At 40.1% G+C, this 21,944-nt stretch overlaps 1 protein-coding gene across 2 annotated transcripts in view; it reads left to right on the forward strand.

Moving 5' to 3' along the window:
- Positions 1-3,014: 3,014 nt before the first annotated feature.
- Positions 3,015-21,944, forward strand: part of SMARCA1 (SNF2 related chromatin remodeling ATPase 1) — a 56,627-nt gene continuing 37,697 nt past the window's right edge. Inside the window, exons 1-10 of one of the 2 annotated variants that reach the window (XM_070759708.1) lie at positions 3,015-3,293; positions 7,719-7,805; positions 13,018-13,184; positions 14,095-14,195; positions 14,281-14,381; positions 15,469-15,648; positions 18,033-18,188; positions 18,899-19,030; positions 19,939-20,007; positions 20,915-21,024. In XM_070759708.1, coding sequence (XP_070615809.1) covers positions 3,156-3,293; positions 7,719-7,805; positions 13,018-13,184; positions 14,095-14,195; positions 14,281-14,381; positions 15,469-15,648; positions 18,033-18,188; positions 18,899-19,030; positions 19,939-20,007; positions 20,915-21,024 — 1,241 coding nt within the window. In that variant the 5' untranslated portion in view covers positions 3,015-3,155. Of the gene's footprint in view, positions 3,294-7,718; positions 7,806-11,664; positions 11,730-13,017; positions 13,185-14,094; positions 14,196-14,280; positions 14,382-15,468; positions 15,649-18,032; positions 18,189-18,898; positions 19,031-19,938; positions 20,008-20,914; positions 21,025-21,944 lie in introns of those variants that run through there. The other variant, XM_070759709.1, reaches the window with a different exon arrangement.

Raw genomic sequence — 21,944 nt, forward strand, 5'->3', positions numbered from 1 at the left:
TTCTCGGGAAATATTTTTAGACTCTCTCAATTGTACTAATGTCCGAAATGTATTGCGGGTTCCAGACAAGTGAGCTGTATTCGAGAATTGGTCTAGCAAATGTTTTGTTGGCTACGCCAAAATACACTGAAAGCTGAAAAGTGGTAGTTTGAATTAAGCTATGCTTTCTTTTAGAATAGAATAGAACAAAATAGAATAGAATTTTATTGGCCAAGTGTGATTGGACACACAAGGAATTTGTCTTGGTGCATGTGCTCTCAGCGTACATAAAAGAAAAAAGATACATTTGTCAAGAATCATGTGGTACAACACTTAATGATTGTCACAGGGGTCAAGTAAGCAATGAAGAAACAATATTAATAAAAATCTTAGGATACAAGCAACAAGTTACAGTCATACAATCCTAAGTGGGAGGAAAAGGATGATAGGAATGATGAGAAAAACTAGTAGAATAGAAGTGCAGATTTAGTAAAAAGTCTGACAGTGTTGAGGGAATTATTTGTTTAGTAGAGCGATGGCGTTCGGGGAAAAACTGTTCTTGTGTCTAGCTGTCTTGGTGTGCAGTGCTCTGTAGCGACGTTTTGAGGGTAGGAGTTGAAACAGTTTGTGTCCAGGATGCGAGGTGTCAGTAAATATTTTCCCCGCCCTCTTTTTGACTCCTGCAGTACTGTATACAGGTCCTCAATGGAAGGCAGATTGGCAGCAATTGTTTTTTCTGCAGTTCTGATTCTCCTCTGAAGTCTGTGTTGGTCCTGTTGGGTTGCAGCACCAAACCAGACAGTTATAGAGGTGCAGATGACAGACTCAATGATTCCTCTGTAGAACTGTATCAGCAGCTCCTTGAGCAGTTTGAGCTTCCTGCGTTGGTGCAGAAACAACATTTTTTGTGCTTTTTTGATGATGTTTTTGATGTTAGGTGACCATTTCAGGTCTTGAGATATGATAGAACCTAGAAATGTGAAGGTCTCTACTGTTGATACTGTGTTGTCTAGTATTGTGAGAGGTGGAAGGGTTTCTCCTAAAGTCTACCACCATTTCTACGGTTTTGAGTGTGTTCAGTTCTAGACTGTTCTGGTCACACCACAAGGATAGTTGTTCAACTTCCCGTCTATATGCAGATTCATCATGGTCTCGAATGAGTCCGATCACTGTTGTATCATATGCAAATATCAGTAGTTTAACAGTTTAAAAAAAATTCTTTTCTATTCTATTAACGTTAACTAGCTGAGCAGGTCTGGGTAGATTCATTCACACTTCATTTAATCCATGGTTTACAAGCTCATGGTGCTGCTGTACCGAGGATTATTTTAGATTTTAATGTGGTTTCTTTCATTTTAGTTTAAGGCTATGTTTCTCAAAGTTAGCCACTTTAATTTTAAAATTTAATTTATTAAATTTATAAGCCGCTCAACTCCTTTCAGATTCTGGGCAGCGTACAGCATAAGACATGGGGACTACAATTCCTTGAATTCCCGATAGCTTAAAGCAGGGGTCTCCAACCTTGGCAACCTTTAAGACTTGTGGACTTCAACTTACTTACTTATTTATTCGACTTCTATGCTGCCCGATCCTGAATACTCAGAGCGGCTTACAACAATATAAAAAAGTACAGTTAACAATAAAAAAAAGTAAAGTACAAATTAAAACAATAACCCCAGTTAAAACCTGCAACCCAGCAATCCAATCAAAACATACATATCATTCAATACAATTTGGCCATGAACGATGTACCCGCCAACCTGCATTGCATAGTCGACAGAACCCAGAAAAGGCCAACCCTGTGTGATCTTAATGGTCTCTGGGAGGTATATGGCAGGAGATGGTCCTGTAAATAGTCTGGCCCTAAGCCATGTAGGGCTTTATAGATAATAACCAACACCTTGAATTTTGACCGGAGATCAATCAGTAGCCAGTGCAGCTCGTGGAGCACAGGTATTATATCAGTGTACCAAGGTGCACCCATGACAGTTCGCGCAGCAGCATTCTGGACTACAGTGTTCCCTCGATTTTCGCGGGGGATGCATTCCGAGACCGCCCGCAAAAGTTGAATTTCCGCGAAATAGAGATGCGGAAGTAAATACACTATTTTTGGCTATGAACAGTATCACAAGCCTTCCCTTAACACTTTAAACCCCTAAATTGCAATTTCCCATCCCCTTAGCAACCATTTAGATTATTACTCACCGTGTTTCTTTATTAAAGTTTATTAAAAAAATATTTATTAAAGGTGGACGAAAGTTTGTTGATGACATATGATGTCATCGGGCAGAAAAAAACGTGGTATAGGGGAAAAACTGCAAAGTATTTTTTAATTAATATTTTTGAAAAACTGTGGTATAGACTTTTCGCGAAGTTTGAACCTGCGAAAATCGAGGGAACACTATTTGTAGTCTCAAGGCTAGCCCCATATAGAGCGTGTTGCAATAGTCAAGATGGAAGGTTATGAGGGCCTGAGTGATTGTGCGTAAAGCCTCCTGATACAGAAAGGGCCACAACTCATATACCAGGTGAACCTGGGCAAAGGTCCTCCTGGCTACAGCCATGATGATGATCAAGGCTCAACTGTGGATCCAGGAAGACACCCAAGTTACGGACCTTATCTGAGGGGATCAAAGTCCCCCCGCCCCCTGAACATTTCCCCCCCAAGTTGAAGTTATCAAGGTTGGAGACCCCTGGCTTAATGACAAGAGATAATTGGTGCATCTTGTTCACTACTCGTGTTCTCCAGTTTTGGAATAAAATCTAGACTCACTAGCTTCCCTAGCTCCCCAAGTGGTCTCCTGTCCAATCTTGCTTAGCTTTAATTTGGTTGACTTGACTTATTAGCAGATCACGGCCCTGCTGAGACTCAGCTGAACCAAGGAAGGACGCTTCTCCAGAGAAACCTTCTTTAGGTCGAACCCATTTTCACCAGTAAACCGTTTTTAACGTAAGAACCAACCAGCTTTCCCGGAAAGCAAACGAACCACAGGACTCTCCTTCTCGCGCTCTCGCGGGAGCCCCGCCTAGGAGGTGTGGCCAGGCAAACGGCCCCGCCTCCCCTCGGTTTCCGTAACGCGCCTGCGCGCGGAGCTCTCGCGGGAGCTCTCGCGAGGCTTGGGGAAAGCGGGAGTCCCGTTAGTTTCAGCGTCGCGCCTAACGCGAACCGGCCCAAAATGGATGCTGCCGGCGGCGCCGCTGCTGCTGTTGCAGAGCCCGCTTCCACGCCCGCCTCGGCCAGCCCGGGCCTGTTGGCAGGCGAAGAGGAGCCCTCGACCTCGGCCGCCTTCTCACAGGAGCCCATCGAGGACGAGGTGGGTCCGCGGCGGTGATGGGAGAAGCGGCGGGGGAGGTCGTCGCCTCGTCGCCCGTGGCAACCGGGGACCTTTCCCCTTCGGCGTAGGATTCGGTCTTCGCCATGGGTCCCTTTGGATCGGCTGGCTGGCGAGTGCCGGGCTTCAGGGAGACAAATATCACTGAGGTTGTAAGATTAGTAACACGGTAGTTACGTGAATCTGCTTCCCCGTTGACTTGGCTTGTCAGAAGGTTGCAAAAGGATCACATGATCTCAGGACACTGCGACTGTCATAAATATGAACCAGTTATCAAGCATCCATAAATAAATCGCGTGATTGTGGGGATGTTGCAAGGTTTTAAGTGTGAGAAACGGCATAAGTCACTTTTTTCAGGGCCGTTATAACTTTGGTCACTAAATGAAATGTTGTAAGTCGAAGACTACCTCTACTTGGCATAAATCCAATTAAATAAATAAATAAAATAAACATGGGATGATAACCGGTGCATTTTTGGAGGTATCAACAAGATGGTATTTGCAGTATAAATAGCCTCTGCTAGCCCCCCCCCCCCCAGTATATATTTTTAATTTCTAACCTCCCGCCCAAAAAATGTCCTGTCATGGCCTCTGCTTGAGAACCAGAGCAAGGCAAGAGTCAGTTTTGATCCTTGGTTTCCAAGGCAACAATATTCAAACTTTGAAGCATCACTTCTCTGAAAGAAAGGGAGGCAGTATGTCTCATAATAGTATTCCGAGAATTGGAGCTTTCTCTGAACCACTGGTAGAACAGCAAGTACGAATGGTTGCTGAGGTAGCATCCTGGTCTCACCTTTTTGGCTACTGTTGAAAATGATATGCTTCAGGCACATTATGCAAGGTTCTCTTTGATTTTATAATGAAGCACGGTTATTTATGAGCCACTTGAGGACATATAATGTTTTCTGTCATTTAAATGTTTCTTTTTTTAATGTATATAAATCTAAAAATTACTTTTTAAAAAATGTTTCATTTCAAGAAGAAAAAAGGAATTTTGCAGTAGCATCTGAGAATGCTACAATGAAACAATCAACACTAACCACTTCAACACATTTTTTGGCTCAGTCTTTGTAAACAGCAGCAGCTCATGCCCAAAATTCCTTAGTTGTATCACAAATACAACGATTTAACACAAATAGACTTTGTTGAAGACAACGTTGAAAATGCTCTACAAGGCCTAAAACCTTCTCTGTCAATCGGGCCTAATGGACTATGTGCATACTTCCTAAAAAAACTCTCCACAGCTATAGATGAACCACTAAACATAATCTTTGAAAAATCCTATAGGACCAGTTCCCTACTAAACCTACGGTCACTAGCCACGGTCATCCCCATCTTTAAAAAGGAAGATCTCAGTCTACCCTCCACCTAGAAACTAACAACCTACTTTTAAACAAGCGATTTGATTTCAGGAAAAATTATCCTGCAATCTACAACTATTACACTACAAAAACAGGGACCTCAAAACTTGAGCAAAGCAAAACAATAGACACAATTTATGTAGCCTTCTGTAAAGCCTTCGACTCAGTGGTTCATGAAAAATTACTAATGAAACTGAAATCCTAAGGCATTTTGGACCCCTACATGACTGGATAACTGCATTCCTATCAAACAGATAAGTAGTCAAAATAGGGAGCAGCCTATCTAATCCAGTTCCTCTTAACAGTGGTGTACCCCAAGGCAGTGTACTAGGGCCAACACTCTTTATATTCATATAAATGACCTTTGCAATCACATTACAAGCGACTGAGTTCTCTTCACCGATGATGTAAAACTCTTCAACACTACCGACAACACTGCTACCCTCTAAAAAGACCTTGACTTTGTGTCAGAATGGTCAAATATCTGGCAACTCCAAATCTCAATCAACAAATGCTGTGTCCTACACATTGGCAAAAAGAATGAGAATACCAAATACAAGCTAAACAAACAAGACCTTACAGACAACCCTCACTCCATAAAAGACCTTAAAATGCTCATATCAAATGACCTAAGTGACAAAGCCACTGCAACAATGTTGCTAAAAAGGCTTCAAGAGTTGTTAACCTAATCCTACCGTGTTTCCCCGAAAGTAAGACAGTGTCTTACTTTCTTTTTATCCCCAAAAGCCCCACTATGTCTTACTTTCGGGGTATGTCTTATATTGGAAAAAAATTGTCGAATTTTTTGTTTTAACCATAAAATTAACATTTAGACACGGTGACGTATGGAGGGGCGGCGGCGCGGAAGTGGGCAGGAGGCGGCGCTCATTAAGATCAGAGGGAGGTGGCAGACGCGGCGACATATGGAGAGGGGGACGGCGCAGGCGTGGGCAGGAGGCGGCGCTCATTTGGATCAGACGGAGGCGGCAGACGCGGTGACGTATGGAGAGGGGGACGGTGCGGACGTGGGCAGGAGGCGGCGCGCAGCTAGATGAGAGGGAGGCGGCAATACCCCCGTGTTTCCCCGAAAGTAAGACATATGTCTTACTTTCGGGGTACGGCTTATATTAGCCGACCCCCCTGAAACCTCCCATACGTCTTAGAATCGGGGGTGTCTTACTATCGGGGAAACAGGGTATGTAGCTTCTTCTCCGGTAATATCTCACCACTAACCAGAGCATACAAAACATTTGCCAGACCAATCCTTGAATACAGCTCATCTGTCTGGAACCCACACCGCATATCGGACATAAATACATTAGAAAGTGTCCAGAGATACTTTACGAGAAGAGCAACAGAGAATACCTTACGCAACCAGACTTGAAATACTGGGCTTAGAAAGCTTAGAACTATGTTGACTTTGGCATGACCTAAGCATAGCTCATAAAATTATCTGCTACAACATCCTTCCTGTCAACTACCTCAGCTTCAACCATAACAATACACAAGCACATAACAAATACAAACTCAAAGTAAACCACTCCAAACTTGACTGTAGAAAATACGGCTTTAGCAACAGAGTGGTTAATGCCTGGAACTCACTACCTGACTTTGTGGTTTTGTCACCAAGCTCCCAAAACCTGACTCTTAGACTGTCCTCTGTTGAAGTCACCCAATTCTAAGAGGTCAGTAAGGGGCATGCATAAGTGCACCAACGTACCTACCATCCCCGTCCTAATGTTCCCTCTTATCAGTACCCATATTACTGTATAGATATAAACAATGTTTATGTATACAGTATTACCAATATGTACTTGAAAAATAAATAAAATAAATACATTCAGTTCATCCAGTGAGTTGTAGTCCAGTGAAAGATCAGATCTGAATTTCTTTGTTCTTAGTGTAAAATGCTTATCCCTCCACTGGGCTGATTCCCTAGGTCAGTGATGGCAAACCTATGGCACGGGTGGCATGCGGAGCCATATCTGCTGGCATGTGTGCTGTTACCCTAGCTCAGCTCCAACATGCATGTGTGTACCAGTCAGCTGATTTTTGGTTCACACAGAGGCTCTGGGAGGGCGTTTTTGGCTCCCAGAGAGCCTCCAGGGGGATTGGGGAGGGCATTTTTACCCTCTTCCGGGTCCAAGGAAGGCTTTGGAGCCTGGGGAGGGCAAAACATGAGCCTACTTGGCCCAACAAAAGTTGGGAAACAAGCTGTTTCCGGCCTCCAGAGGGCCTCTGGGGAGTGAGGGAGGCTGTTTTCGCCCTCCCCAGGCATTGAATTATGGGTGTGGGCACTTGCGCATATGCAATAGTGTGTGCCCATGTTCTTTAGGTACCCGAGGAGGAAAAGATTAGCAATCACTGCCCTAGGCTCACACTGACAAATTCTGCTATAGGGTATACAGTAGTCTGTACTTCATTGGCTTCTTTAGATGCCAAATGTTGAACAAGGTTTTTATGTGATCCAGCATGGCGTTCCTGATGGGAAAGAGAGAAAGACAGAGAGCTGGTCAGTTTCATCAGCTTTTGACAATTTTGATACAAGCTTGGAAACTAGTTGCTAAGTTACTTAGGTTTTTAAATGAGTTTTGCAATAAATGCCTGCTTGTCTATCTACAGTTACAATTCAATTACAATTCAAATTGTATATATTTCAGAACAATTACAATTCAAATCCAGCCTGTGGTTTTTTGTTTTTGTTTTGGGTTCAGTGTACCAAATGCGCTAATTCAGTATCAAAATATTTTAGTTCTGTTCCAGTGGTTCTCAAGCTGTGGTCTATGGACCCGTGAGCGGGTGTGTGTGATGTTGTCATGGGACTCACGAAGGCTTGAAAAATGTTATGATTTAAATCTTGAGTTAAGACTTAGGAACCCAGGACTTCCCAAAAGGCATTTAAAGGGTGTCCCTGGTGAAGAAAAGGTTGAGAACCACGTCTCTCTTCCATTTTAACATGTTTTAATCTGTATTATGCTGGGGAAAAAGAACCTGTCATTTTCTTTATTAAATATGTTGTGATTGGAGAATTTTCATTTTATTTACAGAAAAATGATCCTCCTTTTCTACTCAAACTTCCTCCAAAGGCAACTAAGTCTGAAAAAGATATTGATCCGGAATATGAAGAAAAGATGGTAAATTTGTTACTTGGAATTTTTTTTGCCTGTGATGTCTTTTGTTAAATTTAATTATGTTGATAAGTCCCTGTTTTTTTACATCTATTTTTAAAACGATGTAACCATCTAACCGATTGTTCCATTCAATGATAATTGAGCTGGGAAAAAAGTGATCATGCTTCTTCCTGAGATATTATCCCCTTAAGGCAAGTGCTTCCCAATTATTTTATGTTACAACCCCCCCCCCAAAGAAGTAAACATTTTGCCTCCCCCCCCAAACTCACTGATCTAGGCCCCAATGGAATTTTAGTGTTAATATTTATTATTTTACTTATTATAAGCTGCAAGCAAACTATTGGCTGGGGAAGGCTGCTCTACCCACTTACCTGGGAGTAAGTCAGGAGAGTCTACAGAGAGGGGTGGCATACAAATCTAATAAATAAATAAATAAATAAGTCACACTGAACTTAATGGAGCCTTTTTTCAGTTAGGCAGGCATAGGCTACCATGGTTAGGGCCCTCTTTTGACAGGGAGCCAGGCCAGCTTAAGATCATGGCTACCGCAGCACCTGCCGAGAACAACAAGAATTAATGCAGCCACTCCGCCTAGTCATCTTCCCTTCTGGGCTCGGAGCACTGGGAAAACCCTCCCTGTCTGGGGAAATGATAGAGAGGGGCCACACATGTTTTCTAGGGTCATATATGCCCCCCTGGCATTGCTCTGTGCTCCACTATTTGAGAAGGAATGACTTAAGGACTTCTTCCTTCCCTCCCTCTAGAAGTTTGGGAGGCTGAATTGTACCTTCAGATGTTGCCTACTTCTACTTTGGAAGCACCTGCTTGCTGTGTACACTCAAGACCCTTCAGCTTCGGGCCTAACCATGCTTGTCAGGGAGATGTCTCATTGTGGTCATTCATACAAGCTGAGGAGGACAAAGGGCATTAAGCTGCCTTGATGGAAATCAGATTGTTGTCTTTGATGGGCTAGGAGTCTTGTTTTTTTTTTTTAAGAGCCCATTTGTTTTCCCGCCTGAAAAAGTTAACTGTAGATTGATTTACAACTTGGTGTCTCTCCTGGCTTCCAACAGCCAGTTAGTCTTGCAACACATAATTACAGGTTTGGTTTTAAACTTTCCGTGCCAAAGGCTAATGTTTTAGAATCCAGGCGGCATTTCCTGACCAAGTTTATGTCATTTGGTTTTGCAGTGGTTTTTCTCTACATCTTAAGAATAAAACCTTTTTCTTGATGAATAGCTCGGGAAAAACACATTTAGTATTTTGTGTCTCGAGATAGCAGTAAGTATTATGGCCCTGTTTTCTTGGTGGAGTACAACCATAGAATAAAAGCAATAATAATGTAGTGCAGCCAGCCATAAAATCTCAATATAAAACAAGGAGCCTCTAGGTTAAAAGGCACATAAGATATAATAACAGCATCACTTTAATCAGTTAAAAAACCCCAGGTTCACAAGAGCACATGCCCCATTGATACATTAGTGATTTATAAATACATTTGACATGACATGTTAGAAAAGCTGCCCCTCTGAAATGTTTCTCCTAAATATCTATTAGAGGTAAAATATCTTCCATTGCTTTCTTATTATCTTCCTTTATATAGCCCTGAGTTCATAAATTTATATGAACCATATTTATATGAACCATATTTTTGAAAAAGATACAATATTCAAAGGTAATAAAACACACAAAACAGTAAAAGCATGATGATTACTACAGTGTGTGTGAATCCATCCAGTTCCTGGGTTGTCTTATGCTATTCTTTCTGCTAGTTGAAAGATAAGAGCACAAAAGTAACAAGATCTCAGAATTCTGCATTCAGATTTAAGATTATAATCTGAACTTTTTATTCATTTTATTGTATCACCAGGGTGTTATTCCTATTTATTATCACTGTATTAATTTATTCTTAATATATGTACATTGCATAAGACTTCGGGGCTGAAATAATAGAATATCCCATAAATAAATAGTTCTGCATAATGCACAGCCATAATATGGTTTGTTTTTGCCTACCCTGATGATAAATCCACCCTTTATCTAGGATACTCATCTTATATATCGTAGCTCTGGCTCATTAAAAAAGAAAAAGTCCCTGTGGATTTTACTCCGCTAGTCGTTGCTGACTATAGGGGGCAATGCTCATCTCTGTTTAAAGGCCATTGAGTCCGAAGACATTTCCCTGGTCATATTGCCAGCATGATGTCACATTGCACTGTTACCTTCCATCAAATTGGTACTTATTTATCTATTTGCATGCTTGCATGCTTTCAAACTGCTAGGTTGTTTGCAGCTGGAGGGGAGAACTGGAGCTCACCACATCACATGGCACCAGGGTCTTGAACCTGGGCTGCTACCTTTCCAACTGACTTATATAGTAATAATAAAAATACATAAAAAACTATAAAACCCCCAAGATCCAAAAGTCCAGCACCTTGTGCCTGAAAGCGATACTCCTCACCGATAACAACAATCACCATGCTTGGGTCTCATCTGACTCCAGTGCTCAGAGGACATGAAAACTTCAGCTACATGTTTTGTGCAGAGCAAAATTCTTAAAACTCGTATCAGAAGTGCATGGGATGGGTAAAATAGCTGAACCTGCTAGCCTAATGGCGTTATGTTGAACAGTTTCAAGTTACATTTCTGGGTGTTGTTTCGTGAACCTCAGTGGTTTTATATTTGAAATCTACTTTAGATTAATGCAGAGGTCTTCAAATTTGGGAATTTTAAGACTTGTGAACTTCAGTTCCCAGAATTCTCCAGCCAGCATAGCATAACTGGCTGGAGAATTCCGGAAGTTGAAGTCTACAAGTCTTAAAGTTGCCAAATTTGAAGATTTCCTCTATAGATATGGAAAATAGCTATTACAAGAAAACAACTTTAGCTACTCATTCAGTTTTTTTCAACAACAACCTCGCTAAGAGCCGGATTTCAAGTGGGATATGTAATAAGTACGATAAGAATGCATTTGGCGCCCCCCCCAGAAGTAGCAACCAAATCAATTTTTAAAAACAATTAAAATATGAACAAGGTGCCAATATACCGTATAAATTATTCTTTATTATCAAATGTTAGGTGGAGTTATAATAGATAGAATTTCTGGTTCCCTGAACAGGCCACATGTAATTTTTTGGGACTAAACTCCCATTGAATTCAATAAGTTTAATAAATACAAATGACTAAGATGTTTGCTGTACCTTACAGGTTATTTTGTTTGGAAGTTACTGTAATTAGCTTGGAGCAACATTTTTAAATGCTTGATTCTCCCATAGTTTTTGAAAAGGAGAAAAGCATAACAAGTAAATAAATTTTAAATTTTAATGTAACAAGTACAGTGGTACCTCTACCACTTATATTGGTTCCTATGGGAAAATTGCTTCTTCTTACAAACTTTTCTACTTAAGAACCTGTTCACGGTACCACTATAAATGGATTTTTAAAGAAAAGACTGGGCGGTAACTTGTCTGAGATAGTATAGGTTCCCCTGTTTGATCATGGAACTGGACTAGAAAACCTCCAAGATTCCTTCTCGCTCTATTCTATTCAAATAGTGAATAATCAGATATTTTTGAACATTTTAAACCTAACAGGCTGAATATAAAGTTTAGAAAAATAAACAAATTATGTATATGTAAAATGGTGCTTTTTTCCTAATGGGATTCATCAAAACGTGGATTCTGTTGCTCTCATGTGGTAAAACTATGTATTGTCTGCAATATTTATTTAATTTCATAATTCTATATTGTCCAACCACATAAGCAGTGTTTCTGAAATATTGGTTTAGATCCAGACTAACGTTGGAAATTAAAATAGTAAATTATCATGATTAAATGATAATTACATAAATTCTGTTGTTTAGAATTTGGATCAAGTGTAATATGCATTTTACTGAAAATGGATGCTGAGTTGTTGAATTATCCTCAGGTAAGAGTAAGTATGTGTATATATGATTATTGATTTAGTCTGGATCCAGGCTTAATATTTTGCTGTAAATATCAGAGCTGTGTTTTAAACTTGGAAATCTCATAATCATTAAATCTGGATGATACAGGATACAATATGTGCAACACTCATTTTATATTGAATAATATAGATGTCTTTATTCTGTGCTGCTTTAAATTCTCATGGTTCTGATTTATTGCTCTGGAACTTCATCATTGTTGATGAAGTGTTCTGATAGACAATGCTCCACAATTCTTGCATAAAATGTTCTAGTGAGGCAAGGAAGCAATTAGTAATCAGCATGATTGTCCTTAAATCAGAATATCCTTGCAATCTGATCATAGTCCAGGATATTTGCAGAGCTCCAGAGTTGCCCTCTTTCCACAGAGGGCAACTAATTAGTTGTCCTAATCAGAGGATGTCATTGTCAAAATCTAATCCGTGCCGGTTTTAGCAATCTTCGCCATGAAAAAAAGGTGCATTAGAGCAGGGGTCTCCAACTTTAAGACTTGTGGACTTCAACTCCCAGCATAACTGGCTGGAGAATTCTGGGAGTTGAAGTCCACAAATCTTAAAGTTGCCAAGTTTGAAGAACTCTGCATTAGAACCTCAGCACCTTCCAGGGATATTGGATTAGAATCACATCACCTTTATCGTTATTCTTTGTAAAGATTGAAGTTAAATGCTCAAAAAAAAAAAGGGAACACTTAAACAACACAATATAACTCCAAGTAAATCAAACTTCTGTGAAATCAAACTGTCCACTTAAGAAGCAACACTAATTGACAATAAATTTCACATGCTGTTGTGCACATTCAACTTTGTACAGAACATAGTATTCAATGAGAATATTTCATTCATTCAGATCTAGGAGGTGTTATTTGAGTGTTCCCTTTATTTTTTTGAGCAGTATACATCCAGGTTGATTCGAGTTATAAATAAAAATGCTTACACCCCCTTTGTGAGCTGGGTGGAGATTCCAATTTTGGTTATATTTTTGAGATCATTGTCTTATATTTTAGACTCTTCCTTCCTGAGAAATAACAATTAGGTCAGAAGGAGCAGTCAAGGCATTTACTGCCCAACTGCATATTTTTCCTAATCGCTACATTGAACAGGACTCCTACATCTAAGATTCTTATCAAAGAGATTGTGATTTTTATTGAGAAGAGTCAAGTACCCTTAGCCCACCCCTCTAAATGAGTTCAGGGTTGCTTTCTTAAATCACACCTTTTCTTTTTTTCTTTTTTTTTTCTTGGGTGGGCTGTAGAAAACCGACCGAGCCAAACGATTTGAATTCCTGCTAAAGCAGACCGAGCTTTTTGCCCACTTTATTCAACCTGCAGCTCAGAAATCACCGACCTCTCCCCTCAAAGTGAAACTGGGACGACCACGGGTAAAGAAGGATGAAAAGCAGAGCTTGCTTTCGGCAGGAGAGTATGCATTGTTTCTAAACTATTTTTGAAATTATGTTTAAAATTATATTTGCATCTTAAAACGTGTTGCTTGTACTACGTAAGGCGTATCAAATATTTCAGCTTTCAATTTCCAAATATTAGTCGCACAGAACATCATTCCAAACATCAAAACCCCTGGGGATTCTAGTGATATTTTGGTTACTTTAATGTAATAGAGATACGCTTAAATATCATGACTTTTTAACGTTTTGTTTGTTTCGTACAGATAGTCCTCCAGTTACGAACTCAATTGAGCCCAACATCTCTCTTGCTAACTCAGACAGTTGTTAAGTGCCCCGTTTTACTAACTTTCTTGCCATGATGGTTAAGTGAATCATTGTTAATTAACGACAAGATGGTTAACTGAATCTGGCTTGCTCATTGACTTTGCTGGTCAGAAGGTTGCAAAAGGTGGAACACAGCAACTGTCATAAATACGAGCCAGTTATGAAGTATCCAAATTTTGAACGCATGACCATGGAGAGGTTGCAATGATCATAAGTGTGAAAACTGATCATATCACATCTTTCAGTGCAACTGTACCTTTGAATGATCCCTAAATGAACAGCTGTAAGTCAAGGACTAGCTGTACAAATGAAAGAGTGCAAAATATGTTTGCACACAGACAAACAGTTGGAAGGGTAACAACAATTAGGGTTGACATGACAAAAGTAATTAGAATGGAATAGGAATAGGAAGATGGAATGCAATGGAATAGAATTGAATTGAATGGGGCAGGATAGAATAGGAATCGGAGTGGATAGAATAATAGGGATAGGGATGAGGATAAGGAGGATAAGGATAAGGCTGATTATAAGGATAAGGACAGGACACTATTTGGCCAATTTGTCCCTGAAGCAGAAGCACATATTTTGGGTTTTCTTTTTTAGCTATCGCCACAGGAGGACAGAACAAGAGGAAGATGAGGAGCTGCTTTCAGAAAGCCGGAAAACCTCAAACGTGTGCATCAGATTTGAGGAATCTCCTTCTTGTGAGTGTACCAATTGGTCATTGTCTCTGCTTGCATGGATAACCTAAATTACAGAATAACAAAGGGGCTCTTGATGTTTTTACAGATGTTAAAGGAGGAACATTGCGAGACTATCAAGTTAGGGGGTTGAACTGGATGATCTCCTTGTATGAAAATGGCGTAAATGGCATCTTGGCAGATGAAATGGTAAAGAAACTCACCTTTGTGGATATGGTTTGAGATAAGATAAGGGGAAAAACACAGGAATTGTATGTTAGCTTTCTTGTTAAACTCTTAAAATAAAAAGATTTTATAAAACAGTGATTTTGGCTATCGAGCTCTTTTTCATACCCCGGTGTGAGAGGAGTCATATTTCTTTATGATGACAAAAAAATCTGGAGTTATCAGGGTCATCTTTTATGACTAACATACTTTATTAAAAGGTATCTGCGATCTGCAACTCAGTTTATCAGATGCATAAAGTGACTAGACCCTAAATTTAAATCGTACATCAACCTACCCAATCCACATATCTGATAACAAAATTTGTGTAGCCAGAAAAGTTATCACCAAACTCCTTCTAATTTCATACCCTATTGTAATGGGTCTGGCATTTATTAGCTCATGGGTTGTTGACAATCTGAGTCCAGTTTTCCACATTCTTGTTATGATTTCCAACAAACCATATATAGCAAAATAGGCAAGATGTAATTTGCTTTGTGCTTCTGGCAGGATGAGAATCTTTTTATGTCTTTTGTGCCCTTTTCTATCATATTTTGTAGGTCCCATTTCCTCTCTCGCTCTCTTTTTAAAAAACAAAATAAAACAACCCAGATAGGGGGAGTTTGGGACGATCGTGACTATAGCATATTTTAATGCAGCGTATCGTTTTTTGCATGCAAAAATTTAACCGAGCAGCAGATATCCGAAGGAGTCATGAATATAAAGTGAAGGAAGGAATACATAATGCATAACAATAATACGAACCACAACTAAAATATTCAGTTGCAGCGCGGCTCAGAGTGAATTGTAATTAAACATTTCATTCTGCGTAATATTTCTTATGAATTACAGAGGATCGTTCTCAAGAAGTTATGTTATTGTCTGGAAACAAATGCTAATATGAATAGTAATTTGTATATCACAGTATATTGAAATTATGGCTGATTTTGACTCCATAGATCATACCGTGATCATAGGCTTCTTTTATGCATGGTTATGGATGGAGATTATTTCAGAACTGTTAAAAAATAGATATGTAACATTTAAATACTGTTTTTTAAAACTGTCGTAGGGTCTAGGAAAGACATTACAGACAATTGCATTGCTGGGCTACCTAAAGCATTATCGGAACATTCCGGGTCCACACATGGTTCTGGTGCCCAAATCAACTTTGCATAACTGGATGAATGAATTTAAACGTTGGGTTCCGTCGTTACGAGCAGTTTGCCTTATTGGAGACAAGGATGCCAGAGTAAGTGTGACTGTTACTGTGATTCACTCTGCAAGTCAGAATTTAATGTTTCCAGAATTCTTTATTTGCAACTTCTGCAATTTCAAGACAATGTTTCTTAGCCTTGGTAACTAGAAGATATGTGGACTTTGATTCCCAGGATTCTCTAGCCAGCAAGCTGGCTGGGAAATTCTGGGAGTTGAAGTCCATATGTCTTAAAGTTGCCAAGGTGGAGAAACATTGATTCAGGGTATAAAATGATTCATTGACTATTTATTTATTCATTGGACTTATATGTCGCCCCTCTCCGTAGACTCGGGGCAGCTCACAACATCTCAATATCAAAAATACAATATGTCAGCAATCCCCCCCCCCCCGGGGTAATGGATGGACACATGGATGTGTCCTTGGGAGGCAGTACCCACAGCCACTCCGTCTTGTCTGGATTGAGCTTGAGCCTGTTGGCACCCATCCAGACCCTGACAGCCTCCAGACCCCGCACATTACTTTCACTGCTTCACTGAGTGGACACGGGGTGGAAATGTACAGCTGAGTATCATCAGCATACTGATGATAACTCACCCTGTGCCCTTGGATGACCTCACCTGGCAGTGTCATGTAGATACTAAACAGCAGGGGAAGAGGACTGACACCTGAGGAACCCCACAAGGTAGGGACCTAGAAGTCGACCTGGCCCCCCATTAACACCGACTGCGTCCGACTAGAGAGGTAGGAGGAGACCCACCATAAAATGGTGCCTCCCACTCCCAGCCCCTCCAGTCAGCGGAGAAGGATACCATGATCGATGGTATTGAAAGCCGCTGAGAGGTCAAGAAGCACTAGGACAGATGATAAACCTCTGTCCTGGGCCCGCCAGAGATCATCCATCAGTGTAAACAAAGCAATTTCCATGCTGTAGCCGGGTCTGAATCTTGACTGTCAAGGGCCTAGATAATTGGCTTCTTCCAATTATCTAGGGAAGGTTGGAGACAGGATGATAGTTGATAAGGAAGGTTGGAGGCAGGATGATAGTTGATAAGGATGGCTGGGTCTAGGGAAGGGTTCTTGAGGAGGGGGTGCACAAGTGCCTCCTTGTAGGGAGCCGGGAAGGACCCCTTCCCCAAAGAAGCGTTGACAATCTCCTGGACCCAGCTCCGTGTCAGCTCCCTACTGGCTGAAACCAGCCAGGAGGGACATGGATCCAGTAAACAGGTGGCGGAACTCACAGCTCCAATGGCCTTGTCCACTTCATCAGGTGTCACCTGATCAAATTCTTCCCAGACAGATGGACAAGTATGAGCCTGCAGCAAGAGACTTTGCCAAACTGTGTACAAGCAAACCTGGCAGAACCCCAAGCGCCCTTTGAAAACCTTCTGGATCCATCAGGCGTCTGGGGCGGAACTTCCTAATTGGTTCCGCCTCCCTGCGGGGAAGGATTGTTGTCTTAAAATCAAGCCGCAATAGAAAATGATCTGACCATGACAAAGGCAACATCTCTAAGCCCCTTAATATCAGATCATTACTCAATTGCCCTGAGAGGAAAACCATGTTGAGAGTGTGCCCCCTCTCATGAGTTGGGCTCTGAATTACTTGAGTAAGGTTCATGGTGGCCATGAACTTCTGCGCCAACCTGGAGGAGTCATGAAGCAATGACAGATTAAAATCCCCCAAAACAATAAGTCTGGGGGACTCCACTGACAACCCGGCTATCTCCTCAAGTAGCGCAGGCAGGGCTGTTGACACGCAGCTGGGAGGTAGGTATGTGAGCAACAAGTCCACCTGTACCCCTAGGTCCAACCTCATAAGAAGGGACTCACAACCCACAATTTCGGGGGCGGCGAGCCTACACAGCTTGATGGTCTTCCTGGCTATAATTGCAAAAATATTGCAGATTAAGCTTTTAAAAAGACTTTATGAATAGCATTAAAGTAGAAGTGAAAAGTGAAATCCCAGTCTTGTGTCTCTTTCTGAAATCTTTGGTGCAACACCTGGTACTTGCAGATATTAAAACCAGCATATAATTTTTAATATGTATGGCTTGATAGTAATACTATATTCAGTTTTATTGAATTTATTGTAATGAATTCATCCACTGGTCAGAGTGTAGACATGCTATTCAAAGGTTAAGTTTACTGTTTGCTAGGAAGATACTATTTCTTTTGTTTTAAGAGGAAAAAGACATCACTGATAGTATCTTTTAAAAAACATATCCCCCTTTCTCATGCAGGCAGGAATGCACTTTTCATATTATTTAATAAATGATCTAAATGTGTTAATTATTTTAAACGTTCATGTTTCTGTTTCTTTTTGCTGCCCGTTTTCTCTGAAATTGCATTGCTTGATGGCCGTTGTTGCAACACTGTAAGCTATTGGAGAGTTTTGTTTTACGTCTGTTTTTAACACAGGCTGCTTTCATCCGTGATGTTATGATGCCCGGAGAATGGGATGTATGTGTGACCTCCTACGAAATGGTCATTAAAGAAAAGTCGGTTTTCAAAAAATTTAACTGGAGGTATCTGGTGATTGATGAAGCTCATCGGATAAAAAATGAAAAATCAAAGGTAAGTTTTAATTTTATTTGGTAAGCACTGAAGAACAATACCTGGAGGGAAGGTACCTTTTTGGTGTACAAAACTTTCAGCTTGCTTGGATTAGTTAGGAACCCAATCAATGAAGTGATATCTAAGGAGGAATGAATGGAACTGAATGTTTACAATTTCAGCACCCTGGAGAGTTCATAGAAGAAACTTCAAACGTTGGGTTATCTCTTGATAAAGAATTTTTGCCCCAGCACCAGTTTGTGTTCAGTTGTGATCTTCAGAAGTTTTGAACAATTGGGGAGCCCTTTTGATCTACCCCTGCTTCCTGTTGACTGTGAACTTAACGATGCCATGAATCTTCCTGAGACTGCAGCCTTGTACAATAAAGTAGCAAAAACTCTGAAAGAGTCATCCTTGACAATGGAAATCTATTCAGTTTCAATAGGCTCAAAATGACTTCTTCTGAATCAAAATGATCTGGAGTTCATCCTAGTTGGATGAACACTTTTGAAAGTCTTTCTGGCCTTTTGATGTGGGGTATTATAAAGTTCTTTCTAGCGCACAAATGCATTTTAGAGTAAGATTTCACCCAATGTATTCAATTTGTCTGTAAGAGCATTTTAAGAAATCATAATAGACCAGAGCTTTGTTTTTCAAATCTCAGAGTTAATATTTATAGAAATGCATTTTTGGAATATCTTGGCAATAAAAGCTTTGCTTTTTTTAATTAGCTATCAGAGATTGTCCGTGAATTCAAGACAACAAATCGCTTGCTCTTAACAGGAACCCCTTTACAGAATAATCTTCATGAACTGTGGGCATTGCTCAATTTCCTTTTACCAGATGTTTTTAATTCTGCAGAGGTGAGACTGGGTTTAACATTGAAGTCTTTCAATTATTTACTGTAAATTACATACTTTCTAGCAAACTAATTTTTTACTTTATATCACCACAATTGCTTTTACATTTTACTGCAATGGCTTGCATTTACATATAGCAAAGTATACTTGTGCCCTAACCTTACAATTGTTTAGGTTCTTACTTTTTTCCAACTGCTATTGCCGATGTACATTTGGGGTACAACCATGATTTCAGAGCAAAGATTATGTTTCACATGCCCTGTTTCCCCGAAAATAAGACAGCGTCTTATATTAATTTTTGCTCGCAAAGATGTGCTACGTCTTATTTTCAGGGGATATCTTATTTTTTTTCAATGAAGAAGAATTCACATTTATTGCTGAACAAAAACAATGAATAGAGATTAGAATAGAGTAGAGCAGAGCAGAATAATAGAATAGAATGAAGAATAAATAGAACAGAACAGAGATTTGATCTTGTTTCTCTAAGATTTTAAATATCCTGTTCCAAATAACTATAGGCAACACCTATCTCCCAACTATTAGTCAATGTCAATCTACCCTAGACTTTAATTGCAATAATTTATGTTAATAAAAAAGAAAGAAAGAGAAAAGAAAGAAAAGCAATTTATGGACAGCAGTGTTATATATGTTCTGTTCGGGAATGCTGCGAAACGAAACATCTCCTGTGTCTTACTTTGTTTCGTAGAATTGCCTTATATTAGGCAATTCTACGAAACCTCCTATGTCTTACTTTCGCGGGGTGACTTATTTTCGGGGAAACAGGGCAGTAAAGGATAGAAGAATTCTAATTGGATATATTGATTTCCAAGCCAAACGGTTTGAGCTAACTTTAGCACTGAGAAAATATGAAATTACAAACAGAATAGTAAAACACATTTTTACATTTGCAGGACTTTGACTCGTGGTTTGATACTAAAAATTGTCTTGGTGATCAAAAACTTGTGGAAAGGCTTCATGCGGTAAGTATGGTGGTATTTCTTGATAGAAGTTTATTGCCCTAACTTCAGTGTGTTGTCACAAACTTTTGTTTTGTCAAGACAGTGTGTGACTTTCAGTGCAACCATTATGGTGTTTGAATCTAGGCTTTAAAACTCCCTTTTCCAAGGCTCATCTCAATTTTTGGGTGAAGATTTTTTAAGAAAAGACTTCATTTGATCAATGTGCATGCATTTCTGATGTATTGCTTTTTTACTGATATGTTGATATGCCACTCCTCCTCCTGTTTTATGTATGTTTGCGAGGATTTTTAAAATTGGTAAATATTTATTACAAAGGGAATGAGCCATCTGACTTGCGTATAGTTTTTCTGAAGTGCACATCTTAAAACAAATAACATTCAAATCTGTCTATACAAGAAGTGTAAAATAAGAGTTATTTAGATCTGGGGTCTCCAACCTTGGCAACTTTAAGACTTGTGGACTGCAACTCCTCCTTTTCACAGATTGTACCACTTTTAAGATATGGCAAAACCACTAGTCGCCTAGCAAGATGTGAAAAACTTGATGACACTCCCCTCTTGCCAAAAAGGAAAAAAGTTATAAAGTATAGGTAGTCATCAGCTTACAACAATTTGCTTAGTGACTGTTCAAAGTTACAACGGCACTGAAAAAAATGACTTATGACCATTTTTCACACTTATGACCATCGCAGCATCCCCAGGTCAGGTAATTTCCATTTGGATGCTTTGCAACTAATTCATATTTATGATAGGAATAGCACTTTTTTTTTAAAAAAAATATTTATTTAATTCAACTTCTATGCAGCCCATCAATTCCTTCTATGGGGAAATTAGATTCACTTAACAATGATGTTACTAATTTAGCAATTATAGTGATTCACTTAATTGTGCTCTTGTATTTCTTTCAGGTTTTGAAGCCATTTCTGCTACGGCGCATAAAAGCTGAAGTGGAAAAAAGTTTGCCTCCTAAAAAAGAAGTAAAAATTTATCTGGGCCTCAGCAAAATGCAGAGGGAATGGTAATTTTTAAAAATCTTATACCAGGAGAATGATACACCGATTATGTGATGAAAGCAAGATAGTCCTTATTAAAACAACTGGCAGTTGAATATATTAATGTCCTGGAAGTTCTTTTAAGCTGCCTTTAATATTTATTTAATATTTTTCTATGTGTATGATTCGATAAATTTTAAGTAAGCTATTTTAGCTTACGCTGTATAAGACGCACGGGTGTATAAGACGCGCCTAGATTTTAGAGGAAAACAAGGGAAAAAGTATCCTGAACCAAATGGTGTAGTATTAAATAGTAATAGTAATACAGTGATACCTTGTCTTACAAACTTAATTGGTTCCAGGACGAGGTTCATAAGGTGAAAAGTTCGTAAGACGAAACAGTGTTTCCCATAGGAATCAATGGAAAAGCGATTAATGTGTGCAAGCCCAAAATTCACCCCTTTTGCCAGCCGAAGTGCCCGTTTTTGCGCTGGTGGGATTCCTCTGAGGCTCCCCTCCATGGGAAACCCCACCTCCCGACTTCCGCGTTTTTGTGATGCTGCAGGGGAATCCCAGCATCGCAAAAATGGGGGCTTTGCTGGCAACGGAAGTCCGGAGGTGGGGTTTTCCAGCGAGGGAAGATCAGTGAAATCGCACCACCGCAAACTTGTGGCACACAAAGCCATATTGATGACCATGCGAGCTCTGGTCAATGTGCATGTGCGTGCAGGCCTACTGATTTTCTGGCATTCTTGGCACACTGTTTCCAACCTCCGGAGGGGGTGGGGAAGGCCTTTTTTTGTTTGCTCTCCCCAAGCTGCAGAGACTTTCTAGGAACTTGGGGAGAGGAAAAACAGCCGTCGTCCACTCTCTAGTTGTCCTCCAGAGACTGGAAACTGCCAACCAGAAGTTGGCAAATGGGTGATTTTCTGCCTCCGAAGGGGGA

This window comes from Erythrolamprus reginae, chromosome 8 (assembly GCF_031021105.1).
Source record: "Erythrolamprus reginae isolate rEryReg1 chromosome 8, rEryReg1.hap1, whole genome shotgun sequence".
Taxonomy (NCBI): Eukaryota; Metazoa; Chordata; class Lepidosauria; order Squamata; family Dipsadidae; genus Erythrolamprus; species Erythrolamprus reginae.